The sequence below is a fragment of the Falco peregrinus genome, chromosome 6 (assembly GCF_023634155.1).
Source record: "Falco peregrinus isolate bFalPer1 chromosome 6, bFalPer1.pri, whole genome shotgun sequence".
NCBI lineage: Eukaryota > Metazoa > Chordata > Aves > Falconiformes > Falconidae > Falco > Falco peregrinus.
The window spans coordinates 8,946,019-8,967,570 of record NC_073726.1 but is presented as its reverse complement, the minus strand read 5'-3'; the positions used below and the strand labels follow the sequence as shown (position 1 = coordinate 8,967,570).

General features: G+C 36.4%; 1 protein-coding gene across 2 annotated transcripts in view; it reads right to left on the bottom strand.

Moving 5' to 3' along the window:
• The window catches only part of GRM8 (glutamate metabotropic receptor 8), a 359,089-nt gene that overhangs the window by 188,328 nt on the left and 149,209 nt on the right, over positions 1–21,552 (bottom strand). For both annotated transcript variants that reach the window (XM_055809165.1, XM_055809167.1), the window contains 3 exons: positions 10,334–10,469; positions 9,707–9,861; positions 8,317–8,454 (listed from right to left, as the gene is read on the bottom strand). In XM_055809165.1, coding sequence (XP_055665140.1) covers positions 8,317–8,454; positions 9,707–9,861; positions 10,334–10,469 — 429 coding nt within the window. The remainder of the gene's footprint in view (positions 1–8,316; positions 8,455–9,706; positions 9,862–10,333; positions 10,470–21,552) is intronic.

Below are 21,552 nucleotides of genomic sequence, written 5' to 3'. Positions count from 1 at the left end.
CTACAATCATGTTTTATTCAGACAAGGAATGCACTTTTGAAACAAATTTCCTGACTGCTCCCACTTTCACACCATGGAGCGGTCCTGTTGTGCGCAATCCCAGTGCCTTTCAGGGGAAACCAAAGTGTAGCATGAGTGCCTGCAATACAGCTATTGCCCTCCAGCTCAAAGGACCATACTAACCTGAAGTAAAATCTCTTGAAAAAGAGTATAGTATGGACCTCAGATGCTCACCATTGACTCCTTCACTCTGCAGAGGTGAACTGTTTGATAACATAGACATGGTTTCAGGCCACCTGGGCTGCCTGGGGAAGAAGGTACCTCACAAAGACCATCTTTCTCTGCCTGATTGGTATCTCCCACCATGCAATAGACCAGGAAAAAAAAAAAATGTATCATGGACCACTCCTTGTGAACATGGAAGAACATTTTCAACCAAATTAACATGCCTGCTTCTGGTCTGGGTAATGAAGTTTCACATCCAAAGTTCTCAACCAGATTAGTTCACAGAACAGTGCTAGAGTGGTCAGACAATGGTCAACAGGTCTGAAGATGAGTAACCTCCTATGAGGTTACAAAGATCAAATCAGCCTGTCTGACCACATCCAAGCACATCGAAAACTATGCAGCTAATGGTCTCTTTCGGAGACTGAAACTATTTTTTATTGTACTACTTGTATTCTAATGAAGCGTCTAGTCAGGTAGCAAGTACGCACACCAAATGCACACACCTATAAAACGTTTAAGCACTGTAAACTGAAATGCTCAACTAATGGGACAGATGATGTATATACAAAATTGAAGGAGTTCTTCCAGCCCTCTCCCAAAGCAGAATTACGAGAACTTGCTCAGAAGGGAAAACAACAAATATCTTTTCTACCTGAAGGGTATCTGCAACTCAGGCTTATACCGAACAAGTCTTCCTGTTCACAGCAAGGGTCTGATGAAGAACGGCATCCAACACTTTGACTATCATTTTTTCCCCATTCTACTAGCATCTGTCCAAAATGGTTGGGCTGCTAGCAGAAATGGCAGAGTAACTTACTATTGCTCCCAGGAAAAAGGATTGCATAGCGATACCATGATTACGTGTGCAACATCTAAGTTACATCATAAATAATACTGGTTACAAGTTTTCTGAGGTTACATTTCAGAACGTGCAGTTCCAGAGTTTACACAAAATTGTACCTAAAGCAAAAATTAGTTCACTAAGATAGGCCGTTCTTCCAGAGGGTCTGAGCTGTAATAAGTATTTCTGTATTCATAAGTTCCTAGCAAACACATCCACACACGTGCACATACATATGTGTATTAAAAGTATTCCAACTCGGCAGTGAGTGTATCAAGTCTAAAATGGCAAGATGCTCTATTTAAATGATTTTGCAGTGGAATATGACTCATAACTTTGTAAAGCCTTAGAAATCTAAAACCGATACACTTCCTGACTGAATACAAGACTTGAATTCCTATTCACGAATAAAATTATAGAGAAACAAATACCTCTATGGAGTATATCAACAATTTCTTCTTCATATTAGAATAAGAAGCTTTTTAAAATGATATGTTTTGCAAGTGAATCTAAGATTTTACAATGGGATTGAGAAGTGGTATTCCACTAGATATATTATAAATAGATGTGAAAATACTGGTGAAACAATAAAATGGATGACAGCAAGTGAAATGAAGAAACCAAATTAGTGAATGGGCAACGTATGTTAGGTCCCCTGATTTGACAGCTCTCAGGCATACTGAGTGATACTTATGTACATTAGCAGCTGCTGAAATGAAACGCTATTCAACTTGAATCTTCTGAAATTCTATACTTTTGGAATAAAAGCCAGAACTGGCCCTTTTGTAAGACAACTGAATGTGTATTTTGATGAAACATACCTTCATCTATGATCTACCTCTTATCAGTCTATCAGTGACAGCAGAGACGTGGCAAGGTTCATGCCTGCACGTTCTCCACCATCAGGACAGAATTTGGCCTAAACATTCTGACCTGACGTATAACACAAGAAAGTCTGTATTTCAGTCTTGTTAATTTTGACAAAACATCACTCACCATTCTCAGACATGAACTTTTTCTTTGGAATTGACTACCTAGGCTTCTGAAATTGGAAACCAGACAAAATCTGCAAAAATGGTGAATTTATGGCCTACTGTATACTACAATAAAGAGATTAAACTTAATTCAGGTTAATGGAAGAGGTCTTGGTGCCACCTGGGACATGAGCTATTGTCCTAAAACCAAAAGTAAATGCTCTCTGGCTCCATATATTATTTAATGACACATGACGCTGTTTGATTTAATGCTGTATTAGAGGAAGCATGGGACCACTGCAGTGCAGCTACCTGTAACGCACAATTTTCATAGTTCTGAGATAATGTCCAAAGCAGAGTAGAAAACAGCTCAGACTATGACAAATACTCCTCAAAGTCTTTTGTTCCCAGTTGATGTGATGGGTAGCAAAGATTCGACAGCCAACTTGGCTCCTGCTTATTATGCTGCAAAACTGACTGCTGTGACTTTTATGTAGAATTATTGTACTTACACAAAAGAGCAACAAACATTTTATAAACATAAACAAAAAGTAAAAAAAAAACAACCTCCTTCTGCAATGTGTTTATAAGATACTTTTCAAATTGGAATCAAGAAAATGCAACCAGCAAAAAAAAAAGAGAAAGAATAAGAAATGCCCTTTCTACCTCTTATAGCTAAATAAACCGGTCACAACACACAAGTCACACAAAGAGAGAGAGCATGCAGCTTTTCCATGTGGTCAAAAACAGTGTCTCCTGAGCCTTAGTGCCTTTTGGGAATTGTGGTACAGCTCACCATGTGTCTCAACTGCATCTATGCTGATTCTTTAAACTTTGCATAGGTCTCAAAAAAAACCCCCAACAAAACCAAACCTACGTAACCTACGTTAAGACTAATTTTACAGTAATGGAACCATTGCTCAAACTACATAGCAATGCATTGTACCTCTGTGAGATGCACATTCTGCTACTGAACTTGTATAAATTTTTCAGAATGCGGCGGCATACACATATGAATAAATCTACTTCTTTCCATTGATATTTTTAGCTGCAATTGTGTTTTCAAAGAGGTTGGTTAAGGAAAAACAGTTAAATAATGGATCTGTAAAGTACCTAGGTATGCATGATGTCTATTATACTGCACTATGATTTTTTTTCAGTGAAACACATAGTTCGGTTTAATAGAGGAAACTGAAATTTGACTAATTTGCACAGGTCTCTATATGCTTTTGGAAATTCTCCCATCTTTATTTTTAGCAGTGCAGTCAGTCATTATAGGTTGTTAAAGGCTGATTAGGTTTGCAGAGTAGTTAAAATGCTAACCAAACGAAACAGGGGGAGAGACTACTTCTTTAGGGCTGTGCATGAAAGAGCCTTTTTAATTAACATTTTTATTGAGGTTTTATTAAAGGACCACATTTTGCTGTTCAAAGACTAAAAATATTTTGATAAATGCATGACTTGAAGGGATGTTATAGGGGAAAAACAGAACAAATCTCAATGGAACAGCATCTTATGTCAGATTTGAATCTAAGGCTATGATTGCACACATTAGAACATGATACAGAAAGCAACTTTACTTCATGTTAATTTCTATCTGCTTATGCATGCAAACACAAACAAACATCTACATGTGTACACACATATATTTGTAAAGAGAACTTCTTCAGATTTTTTTTTTTTTTTAGAATGAAATCAAATATTAACATTCTGTGAGGTTAATGGAAGCAAATCTGAGTACATTTCATTTAATTCTTACCCTTGTCCCTTAACTCTTCAGCATTAATGCTGCTTTCTTTTTCTATCACCATGTTTTGGTCTTCTGAAAGAATGATGGTGCATATTGTCAGCCCCACAATTCAATGCAATTCTTAAAAAAGTAGTCTGGGATATCTTTGTTTCATTTATACTGTTTCTTAAGAAACACAAGGTCTGGAAACCTACCTTAAGATGGGACTGAAAATTGGTAGCTCAATAACCAAGAGCTGGAGTTAAAAACAAAACACCAGGATTAAATCTAGTCAGTCCACAATTTATAAGTAATGCTAAATCCACAGCTATCAAAAACTTAGCCACTAACTGAGTCAAATGAGAAGCTGAGGGTATGGGAAAATTCTCCAGGGTGTTAAATTTAAAGTCAAGCAACAGGCATACTGTCTTTCCCGTCTTTCATAAACATGGGGCAAGCCCTTCCTCTTGAAGAATGTTCATAATCGAAGGATGAATGCTGTCTCTGGCTTTACAGTTTTCTACTGGGCACAGGGATGAGTGAAAAGCTTCTCATCTCCTCACATCTTATTTCCACAAAGAGATTCCAATGCTAAAGAAAGGCTGTTGAAGATCCCTGAAAGATTCATGGCTCACTAAATATCTTTTTATTGAATGTAGAAAACCTGCACCTTGAATAAATATGTGAAATTCCTTGTAACCTCTACAGACAGTTCATTTCTTGTAGTGCTCCATTCTTTTCCATTTTGTTGTAGTAAGGCAAACGAGTTTTCTCTTGTAAATGCCTGTCTCCAGTTAAAAAAGTTTAAGGGTAGTCATTGAATTATTGTTTCATGTTTACTAAGCTAATGGCCCTTTTTTATTATTATTATTTTCTTTTTTTCTAAGTCCAGAAATGTTGGAACAAAAAGTCTTTAATATTTTTCAATGTGCACTATTCCAATCTTGATGATTTGATCAATGTACACTCACATTCAAAATACGGAGCTAGTGGCAAATCAATAGTGGCAAAGCAATTACTTTTTCAAAGTTTAGGTGAATCACTGCTTTTTGTAAACTGGCAAAAATAAGAAAACAAATGGTCAGGCAAACTCAAAAGGAACATATTATTTTGTGTATCTCCAAACCACAAATTCTTTTAAGAATAAGAAGCAACAACCACCGCAAATAAACAGTATTTTTAAACAGTTTTAAATTACCAGTTTTCTTTAATAAACTGTTTAATCCATTACACTCTAGACTGTAATATTCAGTAATGTACAAGAACAGAAGAAGGTAAGAAGGCTTATGAACTTTTGTAATTTTTAACCTTGAAGGAAAACAAAACCCTTTCAGGACTTTCAATGCTAAACAGAATGTTGATTTTACATGGAAGAGAAAAGAGGTATATTTTTTGCTTTGAAGCACTTTCTGGTATCTTCATAGGGTGAAAAGTGCTTGAAATTGTATTAGATTGGTAGCATCCTAACTGCAGGTGGTAAAAATTTAAAGCTATGGACAGATAACTTGACTAAAGAACAGGGATATTATTTTTTGTTGTTGTTGGGAATTACAAATGTTCTATGAGAAAAAGATTCAAGTACCTCCTACTTAACTAAGATAAAAAGGAATGCCTAATAAAACACATCTCAGGCTTGAGAAAACGTTATACCTACCAATTTGCCTTTTAATATCTTTGGAAGGGGAGATTTTCAGATTATGGCTGTATCCCAGGTTTTTTTTATTTCTCTCAATGCATCACTGGCTATTGACATAATATACAAATTGGGCTGGTGGGCAAAACCAGAAGATCTTATCTGCAGTGCCCAGATAAAATAAAAAAATATATTATTCACATAAATATTTATATAAATACCATTGGTGGCTTTTCAGTTCAGTTTTCAAATCCTGAATGAGAGATGGGAAAACATCCCTTTAATTGAGCTGAAATTTAGGACTGAGAAAATACACATGAAGTTCAGAGAAAACCCACTGGAAGGGCAACTGGCAACTTGGATAGGCCAAGAATCTGTGTCTTTAATATAAAGTTATGAACAATTAAATGTAACAGCTCCTATATCTTTATTGAAATTTGAGGGTTTATTATTTTCTTTCATTTACTGCCATTATTTCAGAGCAGGCTTGGCTATGAAGTCTGTTTTGGCTTTTCAAGGGAAAGATAAACTCATGGGTGAGATATTCTGCCCTCTAAACTTTAGCAGACATAGAAGATCACAGTAGACTGACTCATCTGTTTTGGGTGCGTCGGTATGAAGAACCAGCCAGGATTTCATTGCTGCCTCTTTTTGTGCATGGAAGGCATGACAAATGATCTGGGGTAGTCAAGATACCATTGCGATTCTCGAGGATTAGACTGGGGGATGTCACTCCCCCATTGTCCACCGAGCATTTTTCCTTAAATCGCAGGAGTTTTAGTTCAAATTTCCATCCACATGTCTTGTTTCAGTTTATTTAAAAGGAACAAATATTGGTTACATTTGCTATCCAACCCTTTAAATTTGAGTTAGACAATTTTTTTTGTCTAGGGAACACAATCAACCAGTCAGCTTGTTTCAGGTCTGCTGCTGTCCAAGCGTCTTTTTTATTGTAGTAAGCACAGTTTTAGTCAAGGGTCCTATCACTTGGCAGTACTCTTGCTTGCAGAATTCATAACCTTTTTCCCCAGCAGGTACTAATATATGTGCAACCTTCATATGAGACTGCTCACATCTTAGTCCTATCCCTTGATACTATGTTAACTTTCTGGTGTCGAAAATATGTTTTCTTTCTGTTTTCAGGCACAGAGAGCATACCATAACTTTGCTTCATAAAATATACGGATATCTATTTCAAATCGCAAATTACTTTGAATCTATCAAGATATGGCCTATGCACTTTATATACTGCTTTTCATTTGGTAATTCATTTTGACAGATGTGACGAGGCTGAGACAAGTCATACAACCATCTGTGGTAACATTTAGAGCTTCCCAAACTTCAGCACATACACCACTCATTCCACCTGAAGAACTTCAAAAAAGCATCTATTTTCCACTTAAAATAGGAAGGGGGGGGGGGGGGGAAATCCCTTCCCAGACATGGGTAACTACCCAGCCATGAATTACTGCTATATGAATCAAGGCCAAGGAGTAAAGGATTAGAGTAATAAGCTAATTTAGCTCAGTGAGGAACTGGATATCATCCTTTTCTTTTGTGGTGTATGAAGTAAAAGGCAGAAGATGAGGCAGCAGTGTTGAAATGAAAGAGTGCATGCATGTCTCTCCTATTTCTCTGTGAGATGTATCTGTGCATTGCGAAGCCCAGTGCAGTAAGTCTTTGAATCGATGGAACAGTATACATACAATAAATCTGGTGGTTCAGGAAGTGCAGGAATAATGGTGCATGTGCTTGGAGACTGCACGGCATGTCTGTTTGACAAGCCCAGGAGAAGTGGGGTGCTGGTGTGCAGCTTTTTGCAGAAAGTTAGGAAGGGCACCCCCATAACAAAGGCTGCATGGCGGTGTCACCAGGCAGCCAGAAATCTTGGAACAGCAAAAGAACAAAAATGTTCATGTTCTGTGTAGAAAATATTATTTGGTGAAGGAAAACACTGCCAGGAAAATCAAATCACATTGGCAACCTACATATTTAGTGCAGAAAATCAGGTATTGCTGCTGCCACAAGTCACCGAGATGGTGGTCACTACCAGTAATGCTGGGGGTGGTGGCAGTAATTAAAGGAATAACACTGGGAGCCCTGACATTAGGAAAAAAACTATTTACACAAGTAGTAACATAGTCTGCTGTAGTCACAGAAAACTAAAGGTAACAGTCTTGTAATAACTTTTGCAAGGGACAACAAAAAGCCAACATGTAATAGAGGAGGTGAAACTCAGAGCTACTAATGCAACTGCTATACGAGCTGTCATGACAATAGTGTCCGGGTCTGATGCCTCAGCAAGCAGGTTTGAGAACACCAGTGCCAATTACACAGTTTTTGCTCAAACTTCATAGAGACTTTCAGCTTTATAACAATAGAGAATCCTGTTCTTTTCACATGAGGACAAGTAATAAGAACATATTGATTTGATTTTTAACTCCATCTTCCAAACACAGTTTGTAAACTAAATAAGGAGTTCATGACTTGACCCATCATCATGACCTCAACAGTTTAAACAGCAATTTAATTTTCTCTGTATATGCTTCAGGGATAACAATATGAGAATTATTGTGATGTGCCCATTCACTAAAAAAAAAAAATAAATATCGTATTGACAACTATAGATGGGGTGAGAGAGAAGGTCATTGAAACATGAATGGAATTTAACCACAGCCACAGGTTTTTAACAAGATCTGTACCATCATTGGATTTCTGCAAATTAACTTCTAACTTTCTCAAACATTGTCCATGAATTTTTCTTTAGGTTTGAGAAAAAAATGTCACACTTCTTTTACAACACAATAATATGTATTGGAGTACTGAAGGGAGCCAGAAGAGTGATGAAAAGAAAGCAGTTCCATTCCCGCACTCCAGCAACTTATAGATAATGTCTTACTTTCACAGTTACCTGTGCATTTCTTGATGTTGCTGTTTCTTTTTCCATGTGATCCTAACTTGCATCCAAAGTTCTCCTCCCAAAATTCTGCAAACCATACATTTCTTCGATTGTTAGCAAGTGTTCGGCTCCGAAAATATCTATCAAATCCTACATTTAAAGGGAAGTGAAAGAAGCATTAAAATATGATACAGGATAAAATTAGTCATTTAAAGACAACAACATATTTTGTATAAATATCAGAAGAAGAAAAACTTTAAGTACAAACTACTATAATAAGATATTTTATGAGCATAGTAGTATTTAAGCATTAAAAAGGCACTATATTTGTTAACCTGTATTTTCTGTAGAACAAGATCTTTAAATACCTACTGCAGTAAAAAAATCTCTAAAGCCCCAGCAGAATTCTATAATATATAAAAAAAAACCCCAAAACAAAACAAAACAACAACAACAAAAAAAACAACAAAGAAACCCACCATATAGTTAGGGAAACAGCTAAATTTTTAATACACAGATGAACCAAATAGAGAATTAGATACCTACAAGACATTAGACAAACTGTAATCACTACTCAAAAACTGTGACCCAAACAAATTTCATTTCACAGCCATCTAAAATGACTGGGTACCACTCTGTTGAACCAGAACGCTTTCAGGACACTAAAATTCTGCTTCTATTTATATATTTAATGAGCCCAGCTGAGAAACTAAAGATTCCTGCTTAAATCTGATCAGATTCTGCACCAGCCTTACCCCTACAACCCAGCAAACATAAAGAAATCATGACTAACACACACCATCTGGATTAAGCTCTTTACAAATATTTCCATATGGCTAAATTCTCCAAGTAGCATCAATAATGCTGAGTTTTTTCTAATCGTTTACCACTTTAGAGTGCTTACCCAGACAGTAAGAGATGTTACTATGTCCAGTACCCTTCCAGGAATAAAGTGATTCAAACCAACAACTGGCACTTCATCCAACAAGTCAGAAACTTTGTTAATATAGGTGGCTTCTTAAAGTAACTTTATGAGAGGAAAGCAGCGCCTAGATTGATCTCCTCCCACAAGAATGAGCTGACTCATTATCATCCATCCAATGCTCTTCTTTTTTGTCCCAAAGAACCACCAGACTAAGGGTAAGAAGCTCTCCCCTACAGATGCTCTCATTATTAGATAATTACATGATTGCCTAATTGCAGATTCAGCATCTTCTCATCTCAACAGAAATATTGAAAGAATATTGGATCAGGCCAACTCAAGTTACTTAGTTGGAAAGTTTCCCCTGATTTCCCTGTAATCAAGCACTACATGATTTATTAATTTATTATTTTTTTTAAGAGAACACGGGTGCTAGGTCATTGTCAGAAAATGAGAATTCTGTGCCATGTACATTCCTACCATCTATTGATGTTCTTTTGGGCAGGATGGTTACTGCTCCTTCTGCAATCTCCTCCTGTTGCTGAACTGGTGAGATTTTTGACCCCCAGCTATCTGAGCCAATCCAGAGGAAGTGTCCAGACTGATTAGCTTTTTTGGCTGCTTCCAGTATTCGCCTGCAACCAAACAACAAATGACTAATTAAACAAACAGAATTTACAAACGATTTGAGAAACCCAAGCATTAATTCTGGCTATGCATAAGTAAGCTCACGCTAACCAGTCAATAGTTTTCACAGTCTAAAGCACATTCAACAACAGCTGTAGTGAATTCAAGTTACAGTACTGTACAAGTTAATTTGTTTCGTCTTTAGCCATATTTTTCTAGCATCTTTGGTTTCTTTGTTTTCAGTGACTAAATAATAATCTATTGGAGCTGCACTCTTAGGAACTAGGAATCAGTTAGATCTCCACAGAATAAAGGACCAGTACGGTATATAACTGGAACTCAATTTCTTATCATGAGATTTCCAAGAATTTTTACAGGGGATTGACTCTAAAACTCCTACATTGCTCTATTCTGCACCAGGCAACTGAGCATCTCTGTGATGTGAAAAATCTTCAGCACACAAAATTAGGAAACGGGCACCTAATATCATCTTCATTCGCAAACATGATCACTGCTCGAGCATTTGGAGTTTCCAACAAGCGTTTGATGATCTTTTCAAATTCTCCTGGTCTTGGTTCCCGAGGGATTTTGAGTGACTGAGCAATGCAAACACCTCCTGAGAAAAAATTAAAAGGAAAAAAAAGAATTTTTGCACATTAAATATTCACACTTCAGATGATCCATAATTAACCAGGCAGGCTAAGAAAGCAAGGCGCTAATCTGAGATACAGCATCACAGCCAAAAGTTACATTATCTATGAATTTTGAAACATGCACTGTACAAGTTTCCACACACAATACTGCATTAAGGAGTACAACTCATTTACCTGTTAATTTAAGGTTTTATATAAAGTTTTAAACACCATCCTGAGCCAGGTCACCAAGCACCACACACTAACAGCTAGACTGAGTTCTACAGACCTACCCCAGTTTATGGCAGCTGAGAATCCAGTCTTGCCACAGGATTGCATTTAACTGTGGGAGCTGCAATTTGATATGGGTTTGTAATGCAGCTTTTTGGTACCAGGTACTATCATACACCTCTGCTTTTTCAACAGTGAGTAGAAGGTTAACAATAAATGCTGTGGTTACAGAATCGAGTAGAGAACTTGAAATGTTCTTTTATGAACGAATACATACAGATCCCTTCTAATTGTTATTATGACAGTCTTAATTAAGTTGTCTTAATTATTTAAAAGGTTTTGGACTGTCGTTGAATATTCTAAATTACTAATCAGCAAACGAACACAAACTCAGAGATGATATTTATATATCTTCCTGACAGAAGGAGGAAAGTGCTAATTCAAATCTTTATGTTTTACCTGTCCTGCAAAAAGGGACAAATTTTGACAGAAACTTGGTGATTTCTAAAGGCTTTCATGCACCAGTTCAGGGGAGTCTCTGCTTCCCAGTTATGGCATTGGTATCTACGTTTGAGCACACAAGGAGAGAAATTCCTTGAGCTTGTTTCATGGAGCACTGAGTCCAGATTGTTACCAGCTTCTTATACCATATGTGATCTTTCCGTGCTTATTTATGGATTTACTTTTTTTTTTTTTCTTTAAGAACTATTGCCTGATTTGTACTGCTACATCTAATTGCCACCAATATTTTCTCTTGATTGTTGTTATTCCCAATGTAAGAGACTCGTGGTGAATCTAACAATTAATGAAACCAGAATATTAAGGCAATGAGAAAATATTTATTTCTAACAAAAAGATACATGCCACTAAATAAAGACAAAGAAAATGATGATTTTTGCACCTCAGCATCTAAATACTTCTACACTGAAAACTGCTTTCAGTGCGAGTAAGAATAAGAATGTGTTTTAAAAGAGCTGTTCTATTTTTAATGAACGCTGGTATTTATTTTCTGATGTGTAAGATCATTCAGGGCATATACATGTCTACATAGCACAATTAATTGGACAACCAATCACAGTGAGATGACTATGTTGTATTTGGGGAGGCCTTCCAACTTCCTCAACAGTCTCCCCCTCCCTATCAAAAAGTCAACCTACTGCTTTCCCAAACTACCTCACAAACTAGGTTAATACACACTGTCAGTGGTACAATTTGCACAAAAAGAAGGGTCCAGCCAGGTGCAGCTTGGGATATAAAGCTACCTGACAATGTTACAGAGGTCTCTTGCATTCGCTTACTCAAGGTGAATTTATCTAATCTTTAAGCAAAGCAGACAAACAAAATAAACATACTTATGAAGCCTTTTTTATTTCTTTTATTCTAAGAATGAGTGGCAACGGTTCAAAGTTGCCCCAAGCTTGGCAGTGTTTAAGAGGCATTTGGACCATACCCTTAATAACAACATGCTTTAACTTTTGGTCAGCCCTGTATTCGTCAGGCAGTTGGACTAAATGATCATTGTACGTCCCTTCCAACTGAAATATTCTAGTCTAGTCCATGTAAGGTTTAGAAAATGCTGGGGATCCATTATCGGGTTTTGTTCTGCCTTTGCAGAATCTCATCGACGTCTATAGTTGTCTGCACAGTCAGATCCTAAGTTTGAATCAAGTTTAGACATGGCATAAATGAAGCATGGAATTATCAGCTGCCAATATAAAAGTAACAACTTTCGAATGAAATCAGCCAGTTTTAGTCACAGGCAAATGTATCACCTTTTTTAGCTATGCAGCAATTTCTTAAGATGTTATATTATTATTTTATTAGATTGAGAGATCCATACTACAGTATAGATTTATCCTGAATTCTTCTCTGCTTTACATGAAAGAAATAATATTTGCAAATCATAAATTTGTCATTTCTAACAAAAATTATTTGTACATATTTTTAACCCTATAAAAATAGTATAAAGAGATAGCATAAATAATTTACTCCTATCTGCTTTAAAATGGAATATAATGCCTTTTTCTGGCAACGCATTTCTTCATATTTTTATGAATAGCCTGGCTCCCCATGACAGAAAGCTAATTTGCCAATAACAACAGATGATACCCTATTCACTGGGTATCTTTGACAATCCAGCAAGGAAAGTATGGACACTGTACTATAAAAAGCTTTAGCTAGTTTTCTAAACTGATATTACACTATCGTGATAGATGCTCGACCTGATAGACGCTGAAAGGTAAGAGAAGTACTTAGCAGACACCTGTAAATTTAACAATCAGCAATTCACTGCTAAAAAATAAAATTGGAAAACAATGCCAAGCTCTCAACAGTCCCCAGAGTCATTCAGGCACAAAAAGTAAAACAGGTCCTAAAGATTGTGTAAAGGAATAATTTGTTACCTCATAAATTTTGAGAATGCATTTTTCAACCATCTCTATTCATGCAAGGGCCCTCAGGAAAAAAAAAAAGCAACAACAACAACAACAACAACAAAAAAACAGAAACCATTCTTCTCACATAAAACCAAAATGCAAATATTACAAAATGCATATATATAAAATACACTATATACAGCCATCTGCAATCTGTATGGAATGGATAGCAAGCAATGAAAAACTGCGGTATCTAAAAAAGCTATTTTCAGTCAAAATGGTGTAAAAGCAACACCATTCCATCATTACAGCAGCAAGTTCAATCATGACCGTACTGCACATCTTAGCATCTCTAGATTGAAGAATGTATTAAGTCCTACTAGGAACACAATAAAATACATTCAGCCTTGTTGCTACATTTCTAATGAATTGTGTAAACTATCTCCAACTCACAAAACACTTTGTGTACATCCTTATCTATGTATTGCATATACAGCTGTTGCTCAAACAAACAACAGAGTATCAATTTTCAGCTAATGGTGAAATGCTAGGTCCACAAAGGTACTTACAACATTACGTCTAACCTCTCAGTGCCCTCCTGCCTTTGAAATCTACAGCTTGGACTAAGAGCCCAAACACAGAGAGAGATGAGTGTCTAGGAAAAGGATTCATAGGAGCCAGCAAACTGAGTAAGGAATAACTATTACTCAAAAACAGCTAGCGGAGGTACCAAAAAGGCAGGGTTTAAGGCCTGTAGTTGCAATAATCTTATGACGGGTGAACAAAAGAGATTTCCCAAAATCAAGAAGAAAGAGAGTTTGAGAACAGATGTCTCATATGTGATACCAATGGATTTACCATTTGCTGCAGAGATGTCAAAGGGCAGATGGTTCAGACACCTAATGCCCCTGAACGATTTATCACTGTGAATCATAAGAACAAATAATGTCTACATGTTTCACTCTGCCAGCATTTCTGACTGATTTAGCATGATGACTGCTTGTCCCTGTTGCTGGTTTCTAAAATGTTTGTTATCCTCCATTGTCTGGGGATGTACCTAAAAAAATACATTGGTCTAAATTTCCCTTGGCTGAAATGATGATTAATCTAACATTTGTATAAGGAAATGAGAGCTAACTATCTTCTTTACTAAAAAGGAAATGTTGTGTTCAAAAACAGTCAATTACAAGGACTTATGAACAGGCTTCACGGAGGGCTGCACCAAGAGATGTTATTAGGACCAGGAAGGGAGTCAGACAGCCTCATTTCAGGTACCTCAGCTAGGAACAGATACCGGTAATTGTACCTATCCCAATTGTACCCGTTCTGTAATGCGTGTATGGCACAGGAGGTGAAATTAAGGGTTTGCATCTGTCATACATTTTAAAGACATTAAGGTGACACTGATGAAATGTAGTTCTTCAGCTACTCGGGGGCAGAGGGAGGGCGGGGGGGGGATGGGCGGGGAAAGTCTTAGCACCAAACTGTGCTCAGCCTCTTTTGCGTGTTCTCAGATCTGTAAAACTAAGGTGGTATTCAGTCATCCTAGCTTGATCTGAGGAATAAAACAGTTAATACCAACCGCACTGTGTCAGTGATGATAAATACCCATTTATCTTCTGTCTAACAGCTGGGTATCAAATGTGATACAGGGCTCTGTATAACACAGCTTGTGGGAAATAGGTTATCACCAAACAAAAAACTGGTAGATTTTGAAGATACTGTCAGTACACTGGATCTATGACCTTTTCCCTTTCTTTTTGTGCTCTTACAACAATGATTTTATCAATGAGAAAATAAACCAAAAGTTAAATGTATGACCTGTATTATTTTGGCAGTTAAATTTATGATGATTTTATAATATATATTCATTTTAGCTCTCATGGGTTCTGAAGTCACAAGATGGCATGCTAATTGTGAATTTATCAAATACTTTAAATATATGGAGGTGGGTGTCAGAAAAAGTGATGTTGAATGCGTATTTGAAAAATAGCAAGCAGACGTGGTAGAAAACTTGAGCTAACAAATTAATTTCCTGAAGCAAAGACTGAAAGCTGAAGCTATAAATAATACAGGGGCCATGTTTTCTCCTACCCCAGCTAGGATCCAGCACTACATTCTAGACCAACTAAGTACCAAGTAACTAGGATGCACAAGAAAGGACACTTGTCTTTGTGTCAAAAAAGCTGAAGATAGTTTTCAGTTCAAGTCTGTTCAGTGTTGGGACCATGATCATACTACTCTGAACCAGTTTACCCTCTAAGATGTTTTATCTCCCCGTGTACATAACTAGCCTTACCATTGTAAAAGGGGAAAGGATCAAGCTATGCTCTTGCTTTGGTAAGCTATTTCTTACAATAAGGAGACATACCTCACCTGACTCAGTATACATCATTGCAAGAAAATTATTTCACGGCAGCTTCATCACAAATCACATTTTTCCTGACAAAGCTCATGACAAATAGCCACAGCACATCTGGGACCTCATCCTATCTGGCAGGACTTTTTCAGCTGCCTTCAAGTACATATATATATATTATTTTTTTTATGATGATGATGAAGAATTATATGCGACTGGTCACTAGGCCAAGAAAATTTTAATGCAGGCCTGTGGAAAGTTTCCAGAAGACATTACAGAAATATGTAAAGGCAGATAAGTTCTTATTCCAAGTAGAGGAACAGATGTCAGAGACTCAGAAGAAGCCTCAGTAAGAAACTCTTCTGTGAGGCACACAGGGTGCTGGTGCGGGCAGACACAGCCTCTGTCTGACAGGGGACTGCACACTTCTGACAGTATCACACGATGCAAGAGAATATGAGGGAAAACAGACAACTGCATTTCTCCTCCTCTTCTAGTCCTTCCCCTGGTTATATTGAAAGTCTAGAAAATCGAGACCTTGTTATATTGAAAGTTTGTTCCAATTGTCAAGAACCTAGTTCAGCATGAAGGATGTTGGAGATATCAAAACCAATAAAATGCTCCACGCTCAAGTTCTGTTGACAAAAATCAGGATAGCCCTGTGATTTAGTGCATCCATCAAGACATTATTCTTGAGCAGACAGTTCATTATTTGATAAAATTGAACTCCAAGAAATCTGAATGTTAAAGAAAAATGAGGGAAGTGACTGTTCTTCATGGGACTTTCAGTGATGCTGGTAATTGGGAATTTTTAGGAATTGTTAAACAACCAGCTTGCTGCCATCCTCTTGTGTATCCTTAGATGTGCTTAACAATAATTTTATAGAGCATGAGTTAACAGGGAGTGACACCTAGGAAGATATAATTATAAGCTGAAGATCAAATAACTCAAGCAATAATTGTTCAAAACTTAAATGTCTCCTTAATGCCAAGTACTGCAGTTGGGAGGTCTGAATGCAGCCATGCATTCTTTCCAGAGTTACCTTCAATTTACCTCAAGAAACCATACGATCACCAATGTGGCTATATGGACTTCAGGGTAGCATAGCTTTATGAATAAGAACCTGAGCCTTCTACGGGCTCTATTCTCCTGTTGAAGTCCATGTCATGGCACTTTCACTGCTTTTGATGTCCAAATCTAGTTAAAATCTCACTCCAGTACACCTCCTTTGTTGCAGTCACCAACTACACTGCAGTATGGAAATATCCTAAAATCATGTGGCTTTTCATTTCCTCAGAAGCTCACCAAATAACTCGGAAAACAATTCACTTACTCTTGCAAAGGCACTCAATTCTTCAGCCAATAGTGGCGATACTTTTTGATATAAGGCAATAAAAAGAAAATAATTTAAAAAAATAAATAATGAATACTTCATTCTGAATGCACGAAAGTGGCACTTAGTTAGTATCCAATACACTAAATCATAATGGAGGATGAGAGATTTTGTTATAATCTTTTAACAGATTAAAATATTCTGCATTTTAAGCCCATACCTTGGTGTATTTTTTACTTTATTTAAGTAAAAATGCATTTTTCTCTAAATTGCTTATTATTTATGACAAAGATGTTTTTATTTAACAAGCAGGTCAATGGTACTTTTTCACTAACATGTCATCTACAGTCGTGAGCTTTTTCTCTCAAAACTAACAGCTTTTAAGAAATCAAAGTCTCTTTCATTTATTTCAGTGTTTTAGAAAAGGCTTTTTAGCAAGGTTTTTTGTTGGATCTTCCTTTTATTCATTCTTGTAGGGAAAAAAAAACCCCAAAACATTAGAATATGTTCAGTGAGACCACGAAAGAACACAAAACATTCTAATAAATACAATTCACCTATTCCTTTTAAACCTGGTGGGGTTTTTGCATTCCTATATGTATTCACAGGCACACAGCCATGCGTATTTCACAAACATATGTGCTCCCACAGATACTTACATCATGAGCAAAACAGATGTTCATTCTAAAATAGAAAAGGAAGAAAGAAAAAAAGCAGCTCTGGCTCCATATGAGACCACTGGCTATCGACTTCAGCCATCAGAGTCTGTCTTTAAGGTGTCATGAAGCAAGAAAGATCAATTATTTTATATTTCCATTTTAAATAGTAGGGGATTTTTTTTTTTTATTTTTATTTTTTCCCCCCAGAAGAATCAGTTCTGAATGTACCACTACAGATTCCATTGACATCACCATCTGATGGAAAATAACTGCAAGGGACATTCTCACCATCACCAAATTACTGATTTTTTTTTTTTCCCCCAGGATTAAAAAAAACCACAAAACAAACAAACAAAACCAAAACCAAACCAAACCAAAAAAAAAAAAAACAAAGCCACAAAAAATCCACATTTTTCATCCTCTCACTTTTCAGTGCTATTTGTGCAAATGAAAGCCAACATCCAAAGTCTTTAAAGTCAGAGGCTAAAAGAAAAATTCTGTAGTAGAGATGTTTATGATTGGGTAACAACACAAACCGAGGAAAAAGAAGCCCTGAAAGGAATGAATTCTGGAAGGATGTGAGAAAGGAATTTTCCTCTCCACAGTGAATCACTGTGTAACTACTTCATAAAGGACATGGGATGCTCAGTTAAACTTCAAAACAGTCTGTGGCCAAAAGAATGTAATTGAAATTGGTCTCCACTTACATTTACTGGTCAGCTATTGCAATGCTTTCACAGCTATGTCCTTTTTCATCATCACAGTGGGTATGAGTATCTCCCCCTGGGGGAACATGGTTCTTCCTACTTGCAGATTTAGAACTTGCAGAGGTATAATATGAAAAAAGAAATATACTGTTATTTTCTGTTTTCTGTCTACATGCCAGGTACATCCTTCTTGAGGAAAGGAGCCGCCTTATTTTTGTTTGTTTTCTAAAGGCTGGGAAAATTTAGGCTATGAAAAGAAATTTAATAAATGTCTAAATTCTAAAAGATTTCCAAATTTTTTTTTAAAGTAATATCAGTACTGATTCATAACAAAGTAACAGTGTGAACACAAAACCTAGACTGTTGTTACCTAATGAGTTTTTCTCTGAAAATTAGCTTGAATATGGTCCTTATTCTTTCCTCCATTTCTCTAAAATTCTCAGTACCAATGGGCCTAAGTAGCATTTGGATTTGGTGTTTTAGGGAGTTTAAATGCAAATGAATGCTTCAAAAAATTCTAGAGGTGGGTCAGGCAAAAATATTGCCAGTTTACCTCCAAGTACAGTCAGTGAACGGTCCCAAGTCACAATCCCTGATGGGTGTATTCAACATCATGAAGATGACACAGGAACTTATAGAATTCCTTGCAACTATGTTTAGGCACAAAAAGGAACCCCACCACAAGAAGGGCTGGATTTTGTAAAAACATTTATTTCTAAATAAATATAACCTTTCCTCTTTCAGGATAATTTGTTCCCTACAGAGATCTTTGATTTAACATTTTTTTATTCCACTCCCCACCCTGTTTATTTTAAGCATTTTATCAGTGCTATAAAAGACTGTTTTCAGTTAAATTGTCCTGGATTGCCTGGTTTTAATGGTAGGCTGGTGTCCTAATTTTCCCTTGCATGCTTCTTACTGCTGTCATGGTGTTCAGAGATGGCTTTCAGTCACCTCCTTTGCACTTAAATGCTGTACACAGGTGGCAGAACCTGACTTTTAATCATGCCTTCTAAGAAAAATAACAGCAGTGATTAATGTTCTCATTCTGAAACTTTTTGGTCTGCTTTTGTAAGTGAGGACATTCTTCTTCTTTGTGGTCATAAAATGGCCACAGATTTCTTGTATTCACTGGATTTTTTTTAAAAAAAACTTAATCCCCTCTGGTTTTTGCTATTTTCCAGATGGTTGGTGGCAAAAGCAATTATTTCCATCTTTCTTTATGCATTCCTCTAACCAGTCTAGTATCAGTATTCTTAAAATTAGGCATACGTTATTTAGCTAAGGTTGTCTCTAGTCATCAAATATTTATTTTCTCAGAATTTGAACTACCAAAAGAGTTTGCATGTAAAGACTCACTTTACTGAGTTGTCTGAGTTTACTGATGCTTGAGCTTTAATGTGACACTCAAAAGATAGTCTCAGATTTGAGGTAAAACAAAACAACAGTCAACTAATTTTTGTCTGAAACTGGGAAGAGAATTTTGTGGGTTTCTCTACATGAAATTATAAGCCCAAATCTGTAAAGACAATCAAGAAGGGATCACTTCTGACAGGGAACCTTGTAGGTAAATCTAAACCCCAGGAAGCAACATAGATTCACAGTCTCCTACAACAAATTCTTGCACACGGACGTAATGGATTTTACTGCCTAAACTCTCCACATAGCATGCCTGAACTAAAGTTAAGCTCACAGTAACATTGCTCAAGTGTTGACTTGCAACCTTGTGCTCAAAGAGCCCAGTCTGCTTTCATGGAAGTTGCCATAAGGAGCCACGCTGACTTCAGCCATGCAGCAGCAAGCTAAAGTTCTCTTCCAAGTCACGATTATCTTACAGAGGTGACATCATTGTCTACAAAACAGAGCTCTGTTCATGGATTAAACTAAGAGACAAAAGATTTTCAGGCTCGAAGACACAATTGTCATTATCTAATTTGGCCTCTTCCACACTTATGGTTGACCAGAATATTTTTCAAAGACCTAAGTTAGCTTTTGGAAAGGCAGTTTCATTAAAATTGAAATATTTTGCATTTGTTTGACAAACTTTTAAAGAATGACAAGACATAGAGCTTTATTTTTTTCCTTTTATCTTAGCAGTATTAAAACATTAAGATAAAATGTGGGGTTTTTATTTCAAAAGTATAATTTTGAGAGGGGTTTTTTGCTTTTTTTATTCAGGACAAGATGACACAAGCATTACTGAGACAAAAAGTTAAACATTTGAGAAAGAAATGTTTCATTTTCACTACAGAAAAATTCAGTATATGTTTTATTTTTTTTTATATGACAATTTCTGATGAAATAGAAATGTAATTTCTGAGTGTTTCCATGTGTAGGGGGTCAAAGAATGTTACCCTATAATGTCTGAAACCAGCTAATTTCCATCTGAGATGAAGTATATATAGCTAAAAACCCCAAACATTTCAAGGTATGAAGGGTGTATCATACCTCTGCAGAAGTTTCTCCACTTATTTCTAATTCTTATTACTAAAAAAAAATAAATAAAATGTTTCTTTTCATCAGTTTAATGCTTCTAACTTCTTTTTGCAACTGGCTCTGCTTACACCTTTTTTTATCAAAAATGCTCATCTATCTCCCTCATTCTTCCAAACACAACAACTTGTACATTATTAGGTTATGTGATTAAGTTATAAGTTAAGTAACCTTTTCTTATGCAAATTAGGAAGGTTGAGTTTATTTAATTATGTACCCAGACTGCAAGTTACATTTGCAAAACTAATATACCTGTTTTGATGTTGGTACCTAACTACATAGATATGACTTTAAAGTATTTTGAGAACTGGACGCTTGAGTAAGAACACCATTAGGAACTAAAATTATTAATGAACTTTATGTGCTGTCTTCTTACCATTGAGGGTTATAAAATAAGAAGATAATAAAGCTAAGTCTTATATATTGCTTCAGCTCTTTGTGTTTCTTATACCAGTTGCAGATATAGTGATATTAAGAATCAGCCATACTTCTTTTATAATACAGCAATAAAATAAAGGAATGAGTTAGTGAGTAACCAAGAATCACTCCATACCCTTCCACATAAATAAAACTACAGAAGCCTACCTTAATTCTAAAATGTAACTCACGTAAAGGTGGCTGCACAGCTACTGTAGCTTTAAGAAAGTTGGTGGCACCGTGTTGTGAGATTTGGATCAGAGAACAAAGTCAAAGGAACCTGATGTCTCTGTGTGTTTAAATCCAAGTGGTAAAATATCTCTTGAGAAGAAGTTTAGGAGTGAGTGCATAATTAGTCTTTTCTTGAAGCATGCTGGAATGAGGATTAGCTTAATTCATAAAGCCCTAGAGTAAAAAAAGGCATCGGGTCAAAAGTGACTAAACAGGAGACATGCTTAGAGGACTGCAATGGGCATGAGAACTTAGAGCTAA